The sequence below is a fragment of the Aquila chrysaetos genome, chromosome 24 (assembly GCF_900496995.4).
Source record: "Aquila chrysaetos chrysaetos chromosome 24, bAquChr1.4, whole genome shotgun sequence".
Taxonomy (NCBI): Eukaryota; Metazoa; Chordata; class Aves; order Accipitriformes; family Accipitridae; genus Aquila; species Aquila chrysaetos.
In genome coordinates, this window is record NC_044027.1 from 4,757,120 (window position 1) to 4,780,513 (window position 23,394).

At 49.0% G+C, this 23,394-nt stretch overlaps 1 protein-coding gene across 2 annotated transcripts in view; it reads right to left on the reverse strand.

Moving 5' to 3' along the window:
- Positions 1 to 12,678: 12,678 nt before the first annotated feature.
- The window catches only part of ILRUN (inflammation and lipid regulator with UBA-like and NBR1-like domains), a 33,273-nt gene continuing 22,557 nt past the window's right edge, over positions 12,679 to 23,394 (reverse strand). Inside the window, exon 5 of one of the 2 annotated variants that reach the window (XM_029999546.2) lies at positions 12,679 to 15,321. In XM_029999546.2, the coding sequence (XP_029855406.1) occupies positions 15,286 to 15,321 (36 nt within the window). In that variant the 3' untranslated portion in view covers positions 12,679 to 15,285. Of the gene's footprint in view, positions 15,322 to 18,635; positions 18,874 to 23,394 lie in introns of those variants that run through there. The other variant, XM_029999547.2, reaches the window with a different exon arrangement.

Consider the following 23,394-nt stretch of genomic DNA (forward strand, 5'->3'; position numbering starts at 1 on the left):
CCGAGCATCCTTTGGGCTTCCACCTCCCCAGCACCCTGGTACCCAGAGGGGCTCTGGGTGCAGGGGGATGCTCCCAATGCTGGGCTGAGACCAAGGCAGAAACCAGCCTCCAAATTAACCAGCAACCATCAGGAAAAGCAGCAGGGCGTAAGGAATCCCTGCTGAGGGCGAGGGACAGCCCTGAGATCCTGGGGCTGAAGCCACCACGCAGGAGGAAGGTTCCAGCGGAAGCGGTGGCTGCTCACTCCCCTCCTGCCGCCTGTAATCTTAATTGCTCTTCGCTGGCTGTTTGCTAACAGCAATTCGTTTCCTCCCGGCCTGCACCGAGAGGGTTTATCGCCCTCATTCATGTGTTATTTCAAGCTAACGCATGTATGGAAGGTCAGAGCCTGAAGTGCTCCCTGCGATCCTAGAAAGAGTCTCGATGGCAGGAGCGGAGCAGGGAGAAGCAGGGAGAAGCAGGGAGAAGCAGGCAGAGGGCCTGGGAGCCAGCAGGCTGCAGACACGTCTCGCCCACTGCCTGCGAGCTCCTCTTTCCCCAAAAAGGGCAGCGGGCTTGGCAGAAGGTGGGAATACCGGCCATATTTTCCATCCCAGCTCCCATCTGCTTTGCAGTCCCTACTCAGTGCCCACCCTCGGAGAGGTCCCCTTGCTTCTGCACAACTCACCGGTCGAACTGTCTGTCCCACTCTTCAGAAAGATGCTCCGGGCAGACTGGTTTTTGCAGATGAGCTTTAGAGATGCTCGGGCAAGAGGTGCCGGTGCAAAGCAGCATCCTCTGGTCGCGGTTCCTGCAGCCAGCGTGTCTGCACAGCGTCCCCGTGCCACCAAACCGGAGCAAACAGCAGGAAGCACAACGTCGGCGTCCAGCTGAGCTGTTGCTCGTGCTGCCCTGGGATTCCCCCCAAAACCACCCTGCAAGGGGTACGAACAGCTGCCACCATGGGGAAACGGAGCGAGGTGCCGGCTCAGGCACCCGCCGGGACCGGGTGCTCCTGGTGTCCCGCCGCACACCCTCCCGAGCTGGGCATGGGCCAAGGTTTCCTCTACCCTTGGAGGGGACCTGGGAGGGGAAAAGGGCTTTGCAGCAAAGCTGCAACCCCCAAGTTAACCAAAGGGCCAGAGAGCGCAAGAGAAATAGCTCACAGGTGTGCACGGAGAAGCCAGCATGCTTTTTATTTGTGCAATGACCCTGTGCGGATCTACCAGGGAGTATCGTCAGAGCTCTTGAACACTAAGATTGCTCCCAAGCAAAGACCAACTGAATCTCCTTAAATTCCTCCTCACCCCAGTCAAATACACCCATTTCCCCAGCAGCCCCAGGTCCGAGCAGGGCCGCTCCTCTTTATTACCTCCCCAGGCCACCTTTGCCGGGCTTCCCCATCTCCCAGATGCTGCCATAAACCCTATTTATGGGGAACGTGTGTATGCTCGAGGCAAACAGCCACGGTTATTGCTGCTGGCACCTGCCTGCGTGGCCCACCCTGATAAAAGAGCCGGGGCTCCCGGCCGCTGCTCCGGCGCTCGGTCCCTGCTGCACGAGGCAGTTCCCGGCGTTGCGGGAGAGTTAATAGCCCCACAACCCAAATGGCGTCACCTGCATTTCAGGGCAGCCCTTGAGGACGCCGATGGGGGGTATTGGAGAACCCAGCTCCATCCAGGGGTGCAGGGGTGGGTGTCTGCTCTGCACTGGTGGCACGAGAAGTCCCAGAGCCATCCCTTGGCTTGGATGCCACTTGCTGCCAGCGCAAGCCTGGGGTGACACAGGCAGGGAGGTTGCAGGGTGCCCGGCCGGGCTGGGAGCAGCGGGATCCACCGGCATGTTTGCTGTTCCCTGCTCAAAGCCCTGCTCTTTTCTTCCTCCGGTCACATTAAACTCCTGCTTTTGTCTCTCAGGATTAAAAGCCTGGAAATGGCTGCGGGTCACCCAGCGGTGCCAGGAAGAGAGGGCTCAGGGTAGCGTGGGTGCGCCCAGCTCGGCAGCAGGGTAAATCCTGGCAGAGGGAAGATGAGGAAAGGTCACGGCCCCCCCCCGCACTGTCACTGATGATTTGGGGTGCAGAGGGGGGGAAATCCACGTAGGGGCATGTCTCCCAGTCTGGGCTCTCTATGCACTGGCCCCACAGCTGTTGCATCAGCATTCAAGCCCCAAATCCCATCCGGGATGAGAGAATCCCCCCCAGATAACCCCCACAAGCGCCATACCCCCCATTTCCTCACTGTCACCCGTTCATCCCACTGGTGTGGCTGGGTGGCGGGGCCGGCACCCCCTCCCCGTGCCGTGGGCTCGGGGCTGTTTGGTGGCGGCGGTTCCCAGGCACACACAGGCAGCCAGGTGAGACGGACGGGGCCCCGTGCCAGCAGACGGGATGTTGTCTTTTCACACAGCACCGGTGCGGGGCCGAGCGGCAGCGAAACCCTTGGCGGCTTTGTTTCCCACACTGGTTGCCATTAAGAAATGCAAATTCATTCTTCTTCTGCTGCTGCTGTTTCTCCCCGCATGCAAAATGATCCTCGGGCATAACGGCCCCATGGAGTGGCAGCCCCGGAGAGCGTGGGAGCTGCTGGGGCAGGGAAACACCTCCCGGGTGGGAGCAAGCAGCACGAGCAGCTCCAATGGTCTCAAAGCCAAGGAGGGCTAGGGCAGTACGCAATGCCCCGGAGAGCAGGAGAGGCTCTTGGCTGCGGTTTCTCCTTCGGTCCTGCGTTATCCGTCCCAGGAGAGCCTGCAGAAGGTTTTGCCCCAGGGGGGAAATCCCTAAAAATAACCTTAATACCCACACTCAGCTCTGTCTCGGCACAAAGTAGGAGTTGGCGGGATGGAGAAGGGAGGGCAGGGGGTCAGCAGGGACCAGAGCCACCCCCCCGCTCCTGTCACTCTTGGGCAGCTTTTGCCCTTTGGGATCAGAAAGCCCCAACCCCGCTGAACACGGTTTGAAGCTCCCAGGGGCGCAGAGGGGACGACGACTCCTCTGTGCCCCCCATGTACAGAGGGACCCCGCGAGGGATGAGGCTGCTCCACGTCCCGCAGCATCGCACGGAGCCGTGGGTCCGGGGCGAAGGTACCGCACTCTCCATCACTCGGCAGGGACAGGTTTTTACGTTTTTACGTGCAGGGCTGGAGGAAGGCCGGGGACGAAGACAGCATTGAGCTGCGGCAGAGCGAGCTGTGACTCAGCAGTGAGTCACCCGGCTTCGAAGGAAACATGTCGTTCCCGGTGAGCATCGCCCAGGTCAGGCACCCTTGTCCTGGGGGCTCAGCAAGGAGCCAGGACCTGGGGGCTAAGGGAGGCAAAAAAGGGGTGCAGGAGTGCAGCAGAACCCCAAATGAGGTCCTGTGCTTGGAGACAAGGAGTGGCAGCAGTGTGTCTTGCCTTCACCCCCTCCCCAGGCACCGGGCTGACCTCAAAGCTTGGAACAATTTGCTTTTCCTTGGCAAACACAAGTTCCTGGGGGCAGTTCATGGGCATTCTCGACTTCGTCAGCCTCCCCAACACCGCGATGAGCCTCAGTTCCCGGAGCCTGGCTTGGGGAGAATGAAATTGTGACTGAGAGTGGAAGATGGATGGGGGAGGCACAGAGCTCTCGGCAGACCCCGGCCATCGGCACACGCCAAAGCCCCATCGGAGACAGACAGCATTCCTTGGTGGCATCCCTGGTTTCACAGGGATGGTTTCACAGGATGGGATATTAAAGCAGAAAGCGATTAATGCTCTGCAAGGGAGCAGAGAGCTGGAGCCAGGCTCCAGCCCCGGTGCGGGACGTGACCCGAAAGGGCTCCGCTTTCCCCTTGAAGGGCTGCCCCAGCCCCAAGCCTGGCTCTCCCCATGCCGGTGCTGGCTCAGGGCACCGGCAGAGCGAGGATGTCGCTTCTCTCCTCAGTGGTGGATTTTGAGGGCAGCAAAATGTTTGTTCTGTCAACACATGCCTAATCCCCAACCAAAAGCTGATGAAAAAAGCCATGGGGGAGGAAGGATGGGAATAAGCTGCCCTTTGAAACAGCCCCGGTGGTGACAGCCGCAGCCCCGAAGGGAGGGATGGCATCTCTGGGGCGTGCGGTGCCGGTGCAGCCGGGGAGATGAGGAGAATGGGGATCCCCCAGCGGCACCCTGGTCCCTGTGGGTGCCCTGCAGCCCCAGCACCCTGCAATAGGGCAAGGCAGGGGGAATGGCTCTCCCCATTAGAGTAAGCATTAGAGCAGCTGCAGCCTGGCCCTGCCACAAATCAATGTACCTTCTTAAACCCCAGCGGGACCCTGAGCACCATGTAGGAGGTGCAGGAAACACATCCTTGCTCTGAAGCGATTGCCTGGCATCAGCAGCAAGTAAAGGCTGCTTTCTCCCTTTAACCAACCTGAAGCCAGCGGGTGCAGGCAACAGACCACAGCGTCCATGCAGCAAACCTCCCGCCTGGGACATCCCTGTCCCTTGTCCCCGCTGACCCAACACTTAGCTGTGACACCGTGAGCCCATCATGAACGGGGTCACCTGAGGATTGGCATTTCCAGATGACCCATCAAACCTTTTTCCTGGTGGGATGAAACAAAACTTTGCCATGGTGAGGCTTGTTTCCAGGTTGGCTGGGGCTGCAGGCTGAGCAAGCAGCACCTTCACCTCACTGCCCACCTTGGGGCAGCTTCTCCAGCCCAGCCCGGCCACCAACCCTGGCCAGCACCAGCCATGAGATCCAGCCCCTGCAGGGACCTGCTCCCAGCACTCGACGGGATCAGCCCTGCACCCTTCACCCACCCCCACACACACACACAAAAAAAAAAAAAAAAAAAAGTACATTTAGCAGTTTCCATTTGTTTGCTCTTTAAATAATTGTTTCCTTATCGCTATTTATTTAGATCCTTTTAAAATTCTGACAAACCTGCTTCTCAGGCACTGTCACCCGCTTCCTCCCAGCTTGCTCCCTGCGGGCAAGGCAGAGCGGCCAGGCTCGTCCCGGGAGGAGGGTCCCCTGCTTGGGGAGGTACGTGCGGAGCCTCGAGCCCCCGCTCACCCCCTCCTTTCCGAGATGGGCAAACAGGGATGCTTCAAAGCTGTGGTTTGGGGAGCTCGTCCTCCTCCCCCCATCCCGCCACGGACCACAGCAGCAGACACAGATGCTTTGGGGCTGCTGCCAAGTCCTGCCAAGCTCGGGGGAGCAGCGGGGGGGGATGCTGGCAAGGGGGTCGGGAAGGAAGATGACATTACACATTCACTGCCCACCACGGAGAGGTCTGAGTGACTGCACGAGGCGTTCACCGGGGACCAGAGGGAGCAAGGATGAGCCCAGCAGTGCCCAAGGCCCCTTCTCCCACCCAACCTCCGCTTGCTGCCTGTGGTGCCCGGGGGTGGGTAAAGCACCGGGTGCTTGCCCAGGTAGCCAGAAAGGCAGCGGCAGCAGCTGGCCACGATTGCGCAACACTCCATGCAAAGTGCAGCCAAGCACCGCTCTCGGCTATTAACAGCATGAATTAGAGCAGCGCCCATTGCGGCTGGAGGCGAGGGTGGGACGGGTTCAAGTGTCCCACAAGCATGGACAGGGGACATCCCTGCAGCCTCCCTGGGGAGAGAGACCCTCTCTGCTGTCAGACTCAGGAGTGTTGGTCCACGGGCAGCTCTCACTGTCACCCACTCAAGCGGTTGAACGTCCTGCCAGGCTCGGCTGGGGCACGAGGGGCTCGTCCCCAGGGTCACCTCCCGGGGTCCCATCCAACACCACCCTGGGGTTTTGGGCTTCGCTACCACAGGTTCACGTCACAGCCCAGCCTGCAGCTGTCAGAATTAATTGAGGAAACCCAGCCATGGTAAACAACGAGGAGGGAAAACAGGGTAGATTAGATAACAAGGAATGTGGGGTGCTTGCTGTATTTTCACCCTGGATGGCAAGCCTCGCCTGCTCGCCCCGGCACAGACCCTGCCAAACCTGGGCTGCTCCTCGCCAGCAGTGCAGGGAGCTCAGCTCCAGGAGAGACAGAAATCCACCTTCTGCACGATGGCTTTCCTAAAAAAGGGTCTGGCTTACCCCAGACCTGAGGTTTGGGTCTCCCGCCCCTCCTTCCCGGAGATCCATGCGTTGCCCTGGGGCAGGCAGCAAGAGCAGAGCACGGTCCCCCACTCCCCATCGCTGCCGGAGGAGACACCGGGGTAGGTGGGAGCGACTGCTACGAGGGGACACGGGGGGACAGGACCTGCTGCTTCGTCCTGGCGGAGAGAGAGGCAGGGCAGGGTCCTGGCCAGCAGAATTACTGTCCCCACTGCACCGAAACAGGCACAGGGTCCCAACAAAGGGGAAACTCTCAGCCCTTCCTGGCTGGCCACATCCAAGCCTCCCCGTTTGGCTCCAGGTTGTGTTACCCAGACCCTCTCTGTTCCCCAGCAGCACATCACCCTCCAGACTTGGACACAACATGGACCCACTGGCATTCAGACACCTTCCTCATCCCCACTGAGAGGACATCTCTGCCTTTAGGGCATCTCAGCCCTGTGGAGGTCCTGCCCGTGCTGTCCCTGCCCAACACACGCTCCTGCCCCGCTCAGCAGCATCACCCCAGCCCCAGAGTGGCAGCGACAGGCCGGGTGACAACGTGCCACCCCACTGCCTAATGGGACCAGTGCGGACCACACATCCCAAGCACCCAGAAACGTGCAACCCCCTCCCCAGCCCAGCACCGCGCTCGGTGCAGAATGGCAGCCGCTCTCCAAGTGCGTGGGGACACAGCTCACGCCTGGCCGGCCACTGTCACCAGCAGGTCCCAAAGCCTGGAAAAGCCACGTCCAGCAGCTCTGGAGGGTTTTGCAAAGGAGGAACAACCTCAGCTCCCTCTGGTGGCACCTGCTTCAGGCCAGGCCCTTCCCCAGCAAACCCTGGTTATAAATAACATTTCCAAGCGCGTTCCCGCAGCTCTCCCTGCCCGCAGGACGTGGTGCCAACCACCCAGCCCAAAGCTGCTCCCCAACTCCTGCCACACACCGCAACCGAGCACAAGCAGCCTGGTAAGCAGAAGGACACACAGCCCATCCGTCCAGCCTGCTCAGGGTATTTATTCCTGTCTCACAGGTGAGGAAAACTGCTTGGCGAGGGTCAGCTGAGGCAGCAGGGATGAGCCACCGTCCTGGGGAGCAAAGAGAAGATGCCCATGAGCTCTTTCTGGGATTAAATGAGTCCTGTGGGACAGTGGTCGGTCCCACAGCTGGAGAGCTGGATGGGGACTCAGGACCTCCTGCCTCAGCCTCTCTCACCTATAAAACGCAGCGAGCGCTGACCTCGCTGGGAACAGACCCGGGAACGAAGCGGCCCAACCTCCCGGCCAGGCATCTTTCACCGGCTGCAGGGTAAAGCATCCCCCGCCATCACCATCCCACCGGCAACGCACGTCATCGCCCGTGCTTTAGTGGGGCGGAGGGGAAAGCGCACGGGCACGACGCTCAGCCCCTGCAACGGCCGCGCTCCAGAGCAGCAGCTGGGAAGCAGGAGCCTTGTTTTTAAATCAATAAAGGGAGATTGCTATGGAGACACCGCAGCCGCCAGCGTGAGTGGCTCTACAAGACATCCTATATGGCCTCCCCCATCCACGCACCTGCTCTCTTCTCGGCCGTCCAAATTCGGGGTTTGCTTGGAGTTTATGAACACTTTAACAGTGTTTTCAACAGCTGCCTGCAAGAGATCGGTGGCTCTGGAGAGTTTTACTGTGCCTTAGGAGGTGCATCAGCATCACTCAGCTCATTCCTGCAGGCGCGCAGCTCTCCCAGGACAGCATGCACACCTTAAGCAGCACTTGGAGTCAGCCAAGCAAGCTAGCACAGAGCTGAGCCCTGCCAGCAAACGGGAAAGCTCTTGAGAAGGTTTTTATCTTTGTTTGTAGAGATCCTTAATGAATTCCCATGAACAGCCAATCTAGCACAGCCCCAGAGATGAAGAGTTGGCACTTCACTGCTGGAAAAAAACAACACTTGGTGAAGGGGAATAATTACGCCCCATCTCCAGCCTCAGGCTTGTTCAAACACCCTTAACTTGAATGGTAACACACCTCAGCTGGGAGAAGAGCCCAAGCAGCCCATGGGAGTCTCTGGGAAGCTGGTTATGCAACTGGTTTTATACAGAAGGTGTTCAAACATACAGCCCTGACCAGCAAGAGTCGGGACTGCTGCCTCCGGGAAACTCTTGAAGTGTAAAAGCCGAGCAGTGAGCTTTTCCTCTGTCTGGAGGATACCCCGTCCAGCTCAACCCCTCCACCCATCACCCTTTTCCCAACACCATCACCATGGCAGATGGAGCCATGATTTCTACAGCATCACCAACTCACAGCACGGCTGAGTTGCTTTACAGGATGCTGCACCGGTTACTCTGTTTGTAAATAGGTGAAAAATGTACTTTTTTTTTCCCCCCACTCAAGCCCTTTAAGTTATTGTGAGGGTAACACTTCTGCAGGGAAGACATAATCAAAATAAGGAAATACTACAAGTGAGACAGCTCTTAAGCCAGCCCTGCTCCACGCTGCTCTGCAGAGCTGAGCCCACAGCATTCGATGGGGCAAACAAAGCTGGTCCTTACCTGCGCGTGCCATCTGCTTCCTCGCTTGGTCTCTGCCGCGTGCTTTTACTACTCGGCTGTTTTATGAATGGGGTAGGAAACATTTGAGATTAGATTTCCTTAAATGATTTCTGTTTAACTGGGTATTTTCCAACTAACAAACAGGCGGAGCACACAAACAACAGATTACAGGTTATAGAAAGCTTCCAGAGAAAGCCTAGACTAAAAGTTATTCCTGACCCCATGTACATACACGCAGATCTCGCATTCCTTCCCCACGGACTCCCTCCTATCATCGCCTTCACCGGCATGGCCTGGTTTCCCACTTGACCTGTTAATATTTCACTGCGCACCCCCAAAGGCTTTGCAGAGAAGCAAGAGCAGAGGGAAGAGGTGGAGTGAGCACAAATCCCTCCCTTAGCATCTTACTGTGCACTGCAGGCTGCGTGCACATGATTTAACGGACATAGCAGGTGGGGGGGGGGGGGCGGGAGGTAAGAAAAATCACAAAAACCTGCCCTTTTCTTCTCTGCTGCAGTTACAGCTGCTGCTCCTGGAAGGCAGGGCGCTTGCTGGAGCCCTCGAGCCCACGCCTGCAGGTACAAGAACATGCAGCGATGCTCTGGAGGTTTTGGAGCACATCCTGCACTTCGCTCTGCGGTCAGCCGGGCGAGCAGGGCACTCTCCAGCCAGAGGCAGTGGCAAAGAGGAGCGTGGGCACGCAGTGAGGTCCGGGGGACGGTGCTGTTCGGTCCTGGGTACCACTCAGTGCTGAGCACGCCTTCCTCGCTGTAATTCATCGCACACAGCCCATACAGCGGAGAACATCCTCCTGCCTACTGCAGCATCGCTTCAGGGACCAAAAAAAGCTGCTTAAAACCAGAATTATTTTTATAACTTTTAATGGACAACGATCTGGTTCCCCTAAAAAAAATAAATAAGCAGAAAAAGCAAACCCAATTAGTTCATAGGTGACTGCGGCAGCCGTTTGACTTGGCCTCCTGCCTTGCCACGCTGCACCACACCCAGCCTCGGCGCAGGGATCACGGTGGTAGGATGATCTCCGTTACAGCAGTCCCTCGAGTTATTTGCCTGCTCAGGAGATAGTATTAGAAGGTGCGATGGTATTGTCCTGTACTGGCAAACTTTGACAGGTTGCAACCCTAAAGACAAACAGATTCTTTCAAGCAAATAACTAGTCAATGAAAAGTTGGGCAGAGAGAAGGGGAGGCAATCCTAACCTACCCAAACAGATCGGCCTTAAAGCCACCCGTGAGCATCAAGAGCTCAAGGGGTGCATTCTTTTCAAGGCACAAAATAAATACCCGTAGGCACAGGTAGCAGGATGTCTGTTCCCAGTAAGGCTTTCAGTCAAGCTTAAACAGCACATGAAAGCTCCAGTCATTTATTCAAATGTTAAAAGGCAAACCCAGTGCACACATATTCAGGCTTCTTGCAAGGATTAGTAACAAAGTCACATGTAAGCAAAAGAATGGCTTTAGCTAAGCTGCTCTACAATATAGTTTATATAGGCAAACGTTTGGGCTGGGTGCCCTGAGTGATAAGGCCTTACTTGGGAAATAGGATCAGCCCAAGATGACCATGCAAGTGCCCACCAAAGCACAGACCTTCACATGCCCCCATCCTGGCATACAGGAACACTAGATATTCCCTTAGTGATAGTAAGACAAGAAAAGAAAACAAAGAAAGTTCCTTCATTCAAAATTCCTCTCCTGCCTTGCCAAGAGACCCATGAAACAGCAGGTCTGATCTGTTGCTGTTTGAAGTCTGAAGCATTGCTGCATGCTGCGCCGAGGCTCTGAGTAAAGTGCCGGGATGTAAATAAGCCACGCATGGAGCACGTAAGGACCCGGCTGTGGCTGCAGCATAGCTTTGTGCTGGTGACCCCTGGATGAAGATCACTAAAACCTGTTTTCCACTCCTCCTTGCATCTGCACCCAGACCTCTCGGTGCCACCTCCCCTCCTGCTTCAGCCCTGATTAGAGCTGGAAGGTGCCGGCAGCACTGTGCTGAGCTGGTGCTTACCTCCATCCCCTCCATCACCCAGCCGGGGCACCGGCATGGTGCTGAGCCCCAGCCATCCCCTCGCACGCACCAGCTGAGGACTGGTGCAGGCAGGAGACACAGCATTATTGTGGAGAAGTGTCCTGACCTTGTAACGAGGGACATCCATCCACTGCCAACATCGGTGAACAGGTATAATCACATGTGGTAATGGTCTGTACCAGCACCGTGCACCCATTGCAGCCCCGGTGGGAATTCTCCAGAAAGAGGTGCTGCAGTGAGCCCGCTCCCTTCTCCACAGGCTGTCCTCCCCCATCACCCTTCACACAAAAAAATTTGTATGGGCCTCTCAGCCATCCTTGTACCCATCTGCCTGGACTGGAAAGGTTGTTTGATAAACTCAGTATGCACTAAATTCAGTTTGTTTTTAAAGTGATTTGGGGTGAAGACAGGGCTAGAACTGGGGTTAAGGATACTATTCCTTAGTGTCTGGAAACATCCTGGAGATGGAAGCAAGCTGGGTACATTTAACTACAAGATGACAGATTCAGAAGTTTTTGCAGCTTCAATAAAACTCTCAACAGCTACAGAACATTTTTTTCTGTGTTAATTTAATCATACAAATATTCATTTATACATTAAGGAAAAAGCTTCCTTTATTTTTACCCCCAATGTGCTATCATAGGACTTCTCCCAGACTCAATGAGGCAACACACCATCCTGTTCTACACATGCACTCCCCCTGGAGAGAATAGACAGGCTGCAGAACCACCCACGCACTCACACACGAAAAAAAATTAAACACACAACAGAAACCCAGACGTGGGACAGCGTGCATTTCCTAACCCTGCAGACTCCAGCTGCTCTCAATGCCCATGTGCTCTCTGACCGCAACGGCTTTGCCCCTTGGTTGGGGAGCCGCATCTTCCAAACCTCGGAGGGGTCTGAATCCAACGCTCCTGAGATATGGGCAGCAGATTCCAGCTCCCCCCACCCCCTCATGTGGCATTGCCAGTTTTGGGGAAGCCCTAGGGATATCGTGCTTCAGTTTGCCTAGGCTGACAGAGGGTGCCTGGGCTGCCATTGCTCAAGTTGTATTAGCGATATGGTTCCACATCCTAAGTGGCTCACACTTGACGCAGGGATCCATTTTAGAGACCGTCAGAGATGTTCTGCATTATCTTTTTTCTTTGGGAGGGATGGGGGGGTAAGGAAGATCTCTCTTTCCCTTCTTCTCAGGACTTCAGGACAGACTGGAGCCAGTTGCAGCCTCTCTGTCACTGCACCCTCCTGTACCACTGGGTAGCAGCCCCATCCCTCCCCCAGTCAGGAACACCAGCCTCACTGGGGTAACAGCCTCTTTACTGGTTCACCAGTCTCAACCCAGTAAGGATTTCCTCCCATTTCTAACAGGCCTGAGTTCTACATGCATAACTCAGGTGATCGGGTTATCCGAGCCACTGCACACACTTCAGGCTCACCAAAATATTTGGCATTCAGCACTTTTGAAAAACCAGGCCATTTGTTTCATGAATCTGATGTTAAGACTCCACGACTTTGAATGCATCAGCCCTACGGAAACCAATACAATCACAGTGTCCTGAAGTCACCTGGAAAGAGCTTTGCTGAATACATCTCAAATCCCCCTATTTAAAAGCTGGAAACCTGACAGCAAGAGCAATTTGAGGGCTGGCTGCACCACTAAGCTCCAAGGAACCAGAGGAGATAAAACCACCTCTGGCCTCAGTGAAACAGTTTTTACTCGAGGAAAAACCCAGAGGTAGAGCAACCACTAATTTAAACATGCTTCCACTATCACGGCCAGGGTTACAACCCCAACCCTCAAAGCATCCAGAGCACTGTGCGATCGTTTGCAGAGAGATCATTCCCGCAGACAAGAGCACTCACGCTCAGCTACCTGGGGAAGAACGGTGATGTGAGCAGCAAGAGGTTGCAGATTTCAGCAGCAACTCGGATCTGGACCTGCCTTTCTTCACACCCTGGAGTAAGTGACCCTCGTCACAAGGACACCATGGACTGAAAACACTCAAGAGGAGAGAGAATTCAAGTCTGTGCAGAACAAGTATGCCTTCTGAGTTGGAAAGCACACGACTACTTGGGGTGCATGCAAGGTTTTTGGGTTTTTTTTTTTTTGTTTGGTTTTTTTTGGTTTTTTTTCAAAGAAAGGAAAATTCAGTCTTAGGAGGAGCACAAGAACACAAATGTGGCGGCCGTTATATAAGGGAGGAGCGCATGTGGCTGACAGCAGAAGAAAGCCAGTATGGGGGTATCCGAGTTCAAGGGTCTCCCAGATGCCTCAGCTGACACAAGGCAAAGGTTGCAGCACCAGCTATAACATACGGACTCAGATCTTAATTTCCGCCGCCCTTCCACTCATAGCTGATAAAAGGAGCTAATAAAGATAAGGAATCACCTTGTCACTTGGACAAACAGCAGTCTCCAGTGTTTTTGATACCTTCAGAAGGGAAGCAGCAGTATTTCAAGAGGTGTGATGGTCAGGTACATGTTCATGCCTTCAGACCTTGTCGCTCAAGCCACCTGCTTGGAAAGGAGGGAGCGAAGAAAGAATCCACTTGCCTACACTACACTACAGTGATGCAAATCATTCCCTAGACTGAATGCTAAGAGGAGATAACCAAACCAAGGCAAAACAATGTTACAGGACAAGAGCCAAGCACTACAGCTGCACTGAGCAGTGCAGCACCACTTTCCACGGGTTCACTCTGGTTCTTAAGTCACCCAGCTCTAGCAAGCTGCTGAGACAGACCCAGGTGCTCACCAAACTGCAAGTGCCAATGGTGAGCAGTCCAAAGCCTGCAGTGCCTCTTTTATGCAGATAATTTCTTACGTCATACTTGTTTCTCCCAGCAAACAGATTTTTGAAGGGAGACTTCAGATAACAGTGACATTTAACAGCTGAACCTCTGAAATACGAACAAAATTTATCACCCAATTCTTCCTCTGTTGGATACAAGGAACTCCTACTGTCCTCCAGAAGATCTATCTGTATGCACTAAGATAAGACAGTCCTTGGTAGCTGCAACAAAAATGAATCCCGCATTCAAAACCAACCAAGAAAATACAACTAGCCAAGAGCAATCAGTGTACAGCCACGCACCATGCAACAAGCCTGTGCTCTGCTCCAACAAGAACAAGAGCCTTCACTGGAAAGATCTGGAAGAAGGTTGTGGGAGCTTTGAGTATTACTGTATCTTTGGCAGATGGCTGTTCCAGCCTTGTTCACGTCTCCGAGTAAAACCGTGTCCCCTCACCTCGCCACCTGGCTCCCCGTCAGCAGGATCTGTGGTGACACAGCACTTTAGAAATCCACCGCAGCACTCAAGGCCGTTCTCCCTCCTCTCACACTGGACTTCCCAATCCATAATTGGGGGAAAATGCATTGGAGGAACAGCAGAGCAACCCAAATCTTTAGAGGAGCGATTCCCCCCTCTAATACCAAGCCCTGGAGAGCCCATTTAGAAATAGGAGCCTCGATGAAGCTACAAGCCAGGACTATAAAGGTGAATGAATACAAGGCGAGAGAGTGGAATCCAGCTGATGATGCTAACTCTTGCTCTGCATTCAAAAATGCAATTAGCCTCTAAGCTAATACTTTATCATAGGAGAAATGAATGCAAACTTATACTCTAAATGAGAGAGATGGGAGATTCAAAATTAAAAGGACATGACTTTTGTAAAGCTTTGCAACTACTACCAAGTGAATTATAGCTACAGAAAAAAAAGTTTCCTCTTGGCACAAGACTGATACGCTTGCTTGGTTGCTCTAGGCACAGCTACTGTACATCAAGAGTTAACAAAAAGGTATTTTAAAATGCTAATCACATAGGACAGCTCTGGAACTTTAATAAATCCATTTCTTACTAATATGGGTGTGTATTTGTGTATACTTCATGTACAAGGGGAAGGGAAACGAGCCCTCCATGATATCCTAGAAGTCCCAGAGTCCTTCTCTCCAACTTTGATAATGAGACCTGGTCTTCAGCATGGTTTCCAACGACATGCAGGACAACTGACAGCAACACCCAAACCAAAAGGGAAAAAAAAAAAAAAAAAAAAAAAGAAGATTAAAAAGTTGGTAACTAGAACAGCAGATGATATTAAAAATGCAGAGCTGGGTACAGACCCAACCTGTCATTAAAAAATGTCCAACAAAAAGAAGTCACTGCACAAACCCCAGAAGATGCTAAGCAAATTCCCATTCGGTAGCAAGCAAAACATGACAGTTCCGTAAAAATGCACGCTGTCCCTTATTTAAAAAAAAAATATGAACAAGAAACAAACAGAAATTAAACATTTGCTCAAACTACAACCGCTCTGTAGGCAAAATATTTTTTTTTAAAGATGGCTTTTTCATTTTCAGTTTTTAAACTTCTTTTTAAGCTACCTAATTATGTGCCAGAATAATTTCTAAAAAAAAACCCCCCACGGTGTTGGTATATTTTCTTTCTCATAGCATTTAACAACACTCCTGAAATCCAGCATTCACACATGCATACTTAGATTTTTGTATTTTCCTCCAGAAACAGCTAGTCTTAAGTTACTGGGCTTTTGTTTTTTCTTCTTTATCCAGAACACGGAGGCAGAGAAGTGGGGGTCCATGTTGTGTCTGTCTGCCACGTGAATCCCCCTCCCTTCCCCCAAAAGTCAGTTCTTTGTTAAATTCTCCTCTTGTCGATACCCGTTTTGTGTTTTTGTGTTTTAAGACTGTCCGAAGGGATAAGGACCGTGGAAACCCTGAAAGAAAGTTGGAGACATAATCAATTTCAATAGGCAAGAAGAAAAATTGATCAGTGTACACCTACAAATACTGACGATGCCATCCCAGTACTTCTAAACCAAATGCAACCCTTTACCCACCAATGTGACCAGTGTTGTCCAGCCTCATGAAACACTCCTAAAACGCAGGTTTCAGTGCTTGTAGCTGGTTTCCCCAGAGATGTCAGATGCTATCCACTTACCTCTTTCAGGTGTTATTTAGGCCAGGTAATAGCCAGGTGTTACTGGGCCACAAAGTAACTTGTATTTTCTACACCAGAACAAAAATCCCCTACAGATGCTATAATACCTGCGAGGCCAAGCAACTGCAGTTTCACAAGTCTATTCTAAAGATTACAGCAAACAGTTAAGTAAGAGGCTGTAACTGGTAGAAGAGTCTATTTAAGAAAAAAAAAAAATTCAAGATTTTCTATGTTCCCACAACTACCACTTTTGCTCTCTCAAGATAACAATGTACATTTTGCTCAAGTGAAAATCAATGCCAACATATAAAAAAAAAAATGCTTACTACAGAATCCATTTTCCCTCTTTTACATCCTGAAGTGAGTCACCTAAATGACAGATCTAGTAACAGGTCTCAAATTAACAGGAACTCCTTTCTGTAATTTCTATTGTTCAAACCAGCTATCCAGGGTTTCATCAGGAAGCAAAAGGAAGTGACCAACAGGCAGGCAAGAGATCTCCCAAGTCACAGGGATATAAAGTTTGTCATAATGATGAAGGTACAAACCACACACAAAATCCTTCTGTAAGATCCAGACACATACTCAGGTTAGAAGTGAGATGAGGAAGAAAAGCTCATTATATTTAATTCTCAAAGTTGGAAGACCATTATGCAAATGCTTTTTTTAACAGAGTCCAGCTTGTTTCCAGTATGCTGATGAGTAAGACAGCTGAGAGCCCAATTTGCACAAAGCCATTCTCGGTCTTTAAGTGAAGCTCTGACTTCAGTTTTCACCATTTTGCCTTTAACAGGGCAAATCTCAAAGGAAACACTGTTTCCTGCATTTTCTCCTACAACTCTATAACAACCTCACTGCATGAGCCACAGAGCCATGAAACAATGAGTCTTTAACATGACTCATATAAAGAAAGTAACAACTTCATTAGCTTAAGCCCAGTTGCAAAAACCCAAGTTCAAGAGCTCTGTTTTACATCTATGTTAAAAAGGAAGTGCTCTAAGAAGCCTGTAATCTCACCACAGCTGGTGAGAAAAAGTTAATTCTTTAGGATATATCGGGTGGCAAAATACAAGACAATGGTAAAATGAAGCATCTATCAGCAGCTCTCAAAATTCAACCAAGAGAGGAAGATTAGCAGACAATTAAAGAGGACATCTCATGAACTGCATGGGAAACATGGAAGACTGGAAACTTGCTGTTTGCAGACAGAAATACATGCAAGTGATGGAAAAACAAACACACTTCTACCCTAGGAATATGCTGCACTCCCAGTTTGTAAAGCAAGCTTTTCAAAAGATAACACCCAGCAGATTCCAGCACAATAGTTCACCTCAGAAAGGAAAAGCTCCCACCAAAATCAAGAGACTGACATATTCAACATTTCCAAAAAATACAGTCACTGAAACAGGGGGAAGGGGAAGAGCACTAAGGAAACATTAAAATAACGTGAATAGGTGCACAAAAAAACCCCAAAGGACACAGAAGGAAAACAATGTTATAAGCAACATCCTAAGCAGTCTCACCTCAAAGGGGTTAAGCTCTTGTACTTCTTGCTCTACAAACGAAAACCAGGATTTGTTGCTGATTACCTGTACAGACACATTTGCCAGAATTTGCTTCATCTTTTAGTTACCTGCACATAAGGCTTTGTTTGCAGATACTGACTGGCAAGCACTCACAAGCCTCATGAGAGTGGTTTAAACATCAACTGCTCCCAGCTGCCTGCTCCCTCTGTCGGGGGCTACACGTACCATAAACAGTTGTACCGTTTATGTATTTTACAGTTTACGTCACAGGCAAAACCTCACTGATTTAATTTGTGCATGCCGTAAGCCAAGACATCTGCATCACCCCATGACATAAAAGAATTAACACAGTTAACATCAGTACACAGTCCAGAGTCTTCAGCTTAAGTCAGACATGACAACAGTTCATTAGTCTTTTTGTATGCAGAGAGAGACCCCATGAAGAGGCTATTAACCTTGTTTTCAGGGAAACCCTCTGGATCTTCAGATACTGTTTTCTGTAGCATCCAGTTTAAAGCTACACAATTATGCTAATCATGTCTTAATTAAAAGCAGAATTTTGTCCACCTTCAGAGTGTCAGATTACTAAGTATATACAGCTTTGTACTGCTTGCTACACTGCACTTAACAGGCTGACATCACTAGATGAGCTTCTCTCATGAGCAATTCCATGAACAGTCCCAGAATCTGTGACCAAGGTTAGCTTCTCCTGATGCAATGAATTTCACCAAGAAGAAAAAGCCCAAAATCTTTGCTTTTGGAATTGCCACTCTTCACCACAGTTCACTTACCCGTGAGATTTATTAGTGTACGTGAGAACTTACAAAATTAAAACACACCTGTTTCTTTTCTTTAAGATCAAGTGTAGACTTGGTTTGACATCAGACCCTGAGCAAGAAACTCTTACTCCCCTTTGTGAAATGAGAACACTTTCTTTCTTCTTCCTCAGTAACTAACACGCAAGCTCTGTGCAGAGCAATTGTTTCTCATTACATTTATTCAACATGCACAGTGTAATAGTGTCTTGATACCTGAAAACTTCAGTTACTGCTGCAATGCAAATACCAAACTCCATTCTGTGACATTTTCAGGAATAATTATCCCTTGTATGCAATATTTTACATCATAAACATGCAAAAATAATTCTGCATACAACGGCAGTTTTCCCAAGTTATTTCAACTGAAGAATTATTCATGCTATTTTTGGTGAATTCCCTTCTACTCTCAAAATGAGATGACTGTCTTCATGAAAAGCTCAGCTGCAGCTTTACTTTCAGTTCTTCCAGTATCTTCCACAGAAGTAATTGCTAACTTGCTAGTGAAAGCATACTGGCAATTCATACAGGTAAGTATGTGAGAACAGCGGACCATGTTTTTTCAAGAAAAGACTCTACACGAAACTTACTGGTAGAAATTATCATTTGACTGCTGTATCTAGAAGGGAATTGAGATGTTTTGGAAAGTTAAAGGCCTTTGTAAATACTGAGCTCTTTAAATGAAGGCACCTGTGCTAGAAATAAAATGAAGATTAAGTTAATCTTTCATAAACCATCACAACACAGGCTTTCAAATAGCTATCTTTATTTCACCTTTGTGACTGAGTCAAGATCAATAAAAGGTACACTTCAAGAGAGACAGGAGTTTCTGATGCACGGCTGCAAAGCAATACAGGAGTCTCCCAGTGTACACTGACAGTAGCATCAGACAACGCTACAAGTCCCCGTTTCCTCGTCACCTCCTGGGCCGCTCCTAGTCAGTGCTTCTCCAAACTACGCAGAGTTCTCTTGACTAACTTACGTAAACTGAACACAAACAGAAGAACAAAGTATTGAGCACTTTTTTTTTTTTTTTTAATTTTTTTATTTTTTTTATTCCATGCATGCTGTGCAAACATGGCGTGGCAGTTAAGACCACCAGGAAGTTAAGAACCTTCTCACAGTGCAGCCACTCGTAGGGCTGGTTTAGATGCACATAGCTGATGAAGTACATGAGGGCTCAGGTATATGATTAAGTTACCATGCAACAACTTAGCTCTTGTAACTTAATCAATGGCGTGCTTTTAGTCTGCAGAGATAAAACAACAGGGAAACTGTTGGCCTGCAATGGGGCAAAGTTAAGCTAAAATCAGATTATCTCACATTTCCCACAGTCCAAAAGCACATGGACTGTCGGTTTTCATGGATGAGCTAACATGCAGCATCCAAACACATTAGTCTTTCACCAGATAAGCAAACCAGCTCATGCAACATCAGTTTAGCCTGCAGATGCTATGCAGCAGAGTGGCTGTCAAAGAGTAGCTATGGTAGTTTTGAGTTCAATGTTCTCCCACTTTGTTCTAAATGAATTTAACTATGTGGTAACTAGCCCAATTTGAAGCCCAGATACCAGGATGGAAGGAGCTTCTCTTCTACATGGAAGCAAACATTTCTGGGGCATCTTCCTTACCCACAAATATAGTTTGGTACCCAAATAGTTTCCTGTGGAAAAATTTCTGTCTAGAGTTTAGAGGTACTCAAAAAATATGCAAATTGGAGTGCACTGGTTTGGAAGAAGCACGCATCTAGAAGCAGCAGCAACTTTTAAACTCAGAGAGGGGAAGCCAGTTAAAGGCTCTAAGGATAGAGAGAGGTTTGGTTTCCCCTTACACATAGAAAGCTGTCAAGTAGCATGGATCAGAGTTCAGCTCCACACAGAATGAAGTAAGATGGTGAGCAAAAATACAGCAGGAAAAAAGGTGTTAAGATTTTAATTTTGTGAACTCCAAATATGCTCATATTTCAATGGGCTTTTAAGAGTAGCACAAGTAACAAACAGAACAGGTTAATACCAGACAAGCTGTAGAACGCCCTCTGCTATGGCGGCGACTATGCAAATTGTTCCGTACGGGCAAATATTTGCAGAATCAGAACTTCTACATGCAGTTTTCTGTATTACACAGAAAGCAGCAATTCCTCAATTCATATGGGCAACAGATTTGGATATATATATGTATATTTTATATATATAGGTGACAAATACAATCTGAATGTCAGTATATGGCTATCCACTTCAGATCTTTTTAGACATTTAAACCTGTACGTTTCTTTCCTTAGTTAAGAAATTTAACTCTAATTCCCCAGGCACTGTAAGACTGCATCTTGCGCTTTTAATGTAAAAGACTGTCACAAGAAAGCAGCAGTGACCTCGACAGTGTTGCTATGAGACAGGAGCGAGTAAATAGAAGGAAGCTATATTAGCCTCATCTCTCTCGAGAATACAGAGAGAAAGCGATTGCCAAAGAGGAGAATAAAATACCCATGCATGGGTATATCTGGACTCTAATACAGCTCATCCCTATCCTGAGATAAGCATCCTATCCTGCACTTAAGCACATCTTTAATTCTAAGAACATGCAAAAACTCCACTGGGAATAGATATAACAACAACATGCTTAAAGCAATGCCCTGAACACAGACCCTGATCTACAACCTTCCAGCAGTTTATTTGATAAGGTGAGCAGGGTGGACCCAGGGAAGGTGTACACTACAGCAGGAATAAAGATCACACTCAGTTTGTTTCAACCATACCACAGGTTTGATCTTATTTGCTTATGGGGAATTCAGTGTCTTGTTTTGTTTGTTTTGTTTTTTTTGCTAGGAAAGTTTGCTTCACTGAGCAGAGCATCCAAACCATGTACTCTATGCTGCTGTATAAAAGCATTTTGAATGTTTCCACGTGTGAAACTGATAGACTTGTCTAATCCAGCAGCAGATGGCACGTCAGTGTCACTGAGATCCTGACTCCAATGGGGAATTTTAGAGGACAAGTCACACCTGCTCAGTTGCACCAGAGGGAGAACTAATACAGACAAGGTCTGGCAACTTCTAGTATGTTTTACAGCTGCAGATGCCAGAAACTGCTAGCTTTATCTCAAAGATTTCATAGTCTCATGCAAGTGCATGACTGGGGTTCTCCACAATCTCTTGGCAGAGAGGAAGCCTCCACAGTAATCTGAGAAATATTTAAGGGCTTATATTACTTCTAAATACAGGACATAGGCCCTTCTGAACACCTTAACTAGACCTTAACCATCCCCTTTGCTGTGTCTCACCAAATGGTGTGTCAAACATGACTAGGGATTTACTCCATTCTCTGGGTACATGAAAGCAGACAAAATTATTAGAGGTCCTGCCCAAGATAAATAAAATCCAGGAATCCTAATGTGCAACTGCATAACCAACCCACAGTACTCTTTTGTCTGCTCCTAGAACTTGAAATAAAGCCTTTCACATCAATATTCAATCACAAGACAACAGCTTGACCTGTAGTAGTTTTCTTTCCCCCTCTCAAGCAGCAGACTACAGGTCAAGTCCCCAGGGAAGTGGGGAAGATGGGCCAGATATAGCTTTTCCTAACAGGTACTGGAACACCATCTGCTGATCGGGTGGTTTAATACTTCTGACATCACCTCCAGTAAGACCTCTTCCACTTAATCTGAGCCCCAGCTGGGGATACTGCTTACACATCTTTTCCAGAAGGATTTCCAGATTGCAGGAAGAAAGCATGCAATAGCGCTAGACCTACACCAGGGAAGGTGAGCATGTTCACCTTGCGATTTTAAACAAGACCAAGTATCTACGATGTCAAACCTACTCAGACTTGTTCACTACAGAAACAGTATTGTACCAATATGAATATTAAGTCTGTGGCAGAACACCTGCTGCCCTAGATGGGAAGGGCAAGGCTGGAACAGGACTCTGATCTTCAGACCTACCTTAATAACAGCTTCCAAAGGAAAAGCTAACTTGGTTTTTTGTTAATGGCACAAATAGAAACACTGTAGTAGAGACAAAAAACCTCAAAACCCAATGAACTTTTGCATACCCCACCCCATCTCCACAAAGGACCATAACGTTATCCCTTCTGAAGCAAGAAAGAAACAAGATTTCTGCTTTTATCTCACATAATCTACCTCAAATCCACCAAGAATCTTCTGTAAATACAAAAAGAAACAAAAAACCCAAAACAAAACAAAAAAAAAGGGGGGGGGGCAGGGAAGGCCACCTACCCTACATCTGAGGTTAGATTATAATGGCTTATATCTCATAAGAGTACTGATCGTGAACTTTGGGTTACTAGCTAAACCAGCTTACTTAAATTTAGTGAAATCCTCTCTGGTAGTGCTTCACTCTCATTTTTGGCTTTTCTTTTCCACAGCATAGCTGACCTTTGCTATGTCCTCCGCACCTCCAATAGGTATCAGTTTCTTACACCTATGTTCTTAGAAAAGACAAAGCATCTACTCCTCAGCCAAGAGAGTCTGTTGGTATGCTTTACCTCCCGGTGCCCACACCACTCTCCTCTCACTGGGAAGGGTAAGGATATATACCACTGGGAGAGACCTAGCGAAAACTGAAGGCCACGTTACTGCCAAAACCCCACATCCAGAAATTCAACACAGGAACTTTCTCAGAAGTGCATATATTAGCAGTTCCACATCTATCCACCTGCAAGTGCAAATCAACTACAAAGCAATTACCAAGCTCTGCACTCAGAAAATAGGCAAGGGAAAAAAAAGCCACCTCCAGCCTAAAGCTGACCACCAAAAGTGGAATTGAATTTTCCCACCTAAATTAAACCTAGTATTTTAGCTATGAAAGGCTTAGGTAAGTCCACTATCTCACCAGAGCTGTACTTGATAAATGAATTTTTATTTTTCATCAATTGATACACAAAGCTGTTACCAATCTTTGCTGGGATACATACAACAGACAGCTGCAGAGCGGCACTCCCCACCTGAAGCACCTGAGATAAAGTTTATGCAGAGAAGCTATATCAGTATATAGACAGCCTCTGCAGTCAGACAATGGCCTGTCTTGTCTCTTCAGGGAATACCGCTATCCACCAAACAACCACTAAAAGGCAGTGACTTTCAGTCACTGCTAATTCAGGTTGTATTTGAACTGATAGGTGAAAGGCTTTATTTTTTAACCATTTCCTAAGCCATCCATTTCACTTTTAGTGAGCGAGAATCTTGAAGCAGGAGCCAATACAGCTTATAGCAATTTATGTTTGGGGTGCCAAACACAAAAAAGGTCGTTGGTAGTCTGTCAAACAGTTAATCCCGTGCATGCCATCAGTAAAAAAATGCATAGCCCTGGTGCAAAGTAGGTCACTAAAATATGATCCACTGGTAGAGGACAGGCAGTTCATCCAGTTAGGAACTAAAGTGCTGTAGGTGAACTAACATTAGGGCTTTATTAAGTCATTCAGCAACCAAGTGTTATTGTCCTACACAGCCTGCTTAAAGTACAGTAAAGCATTTTTAAAAGATTTTAAAAATC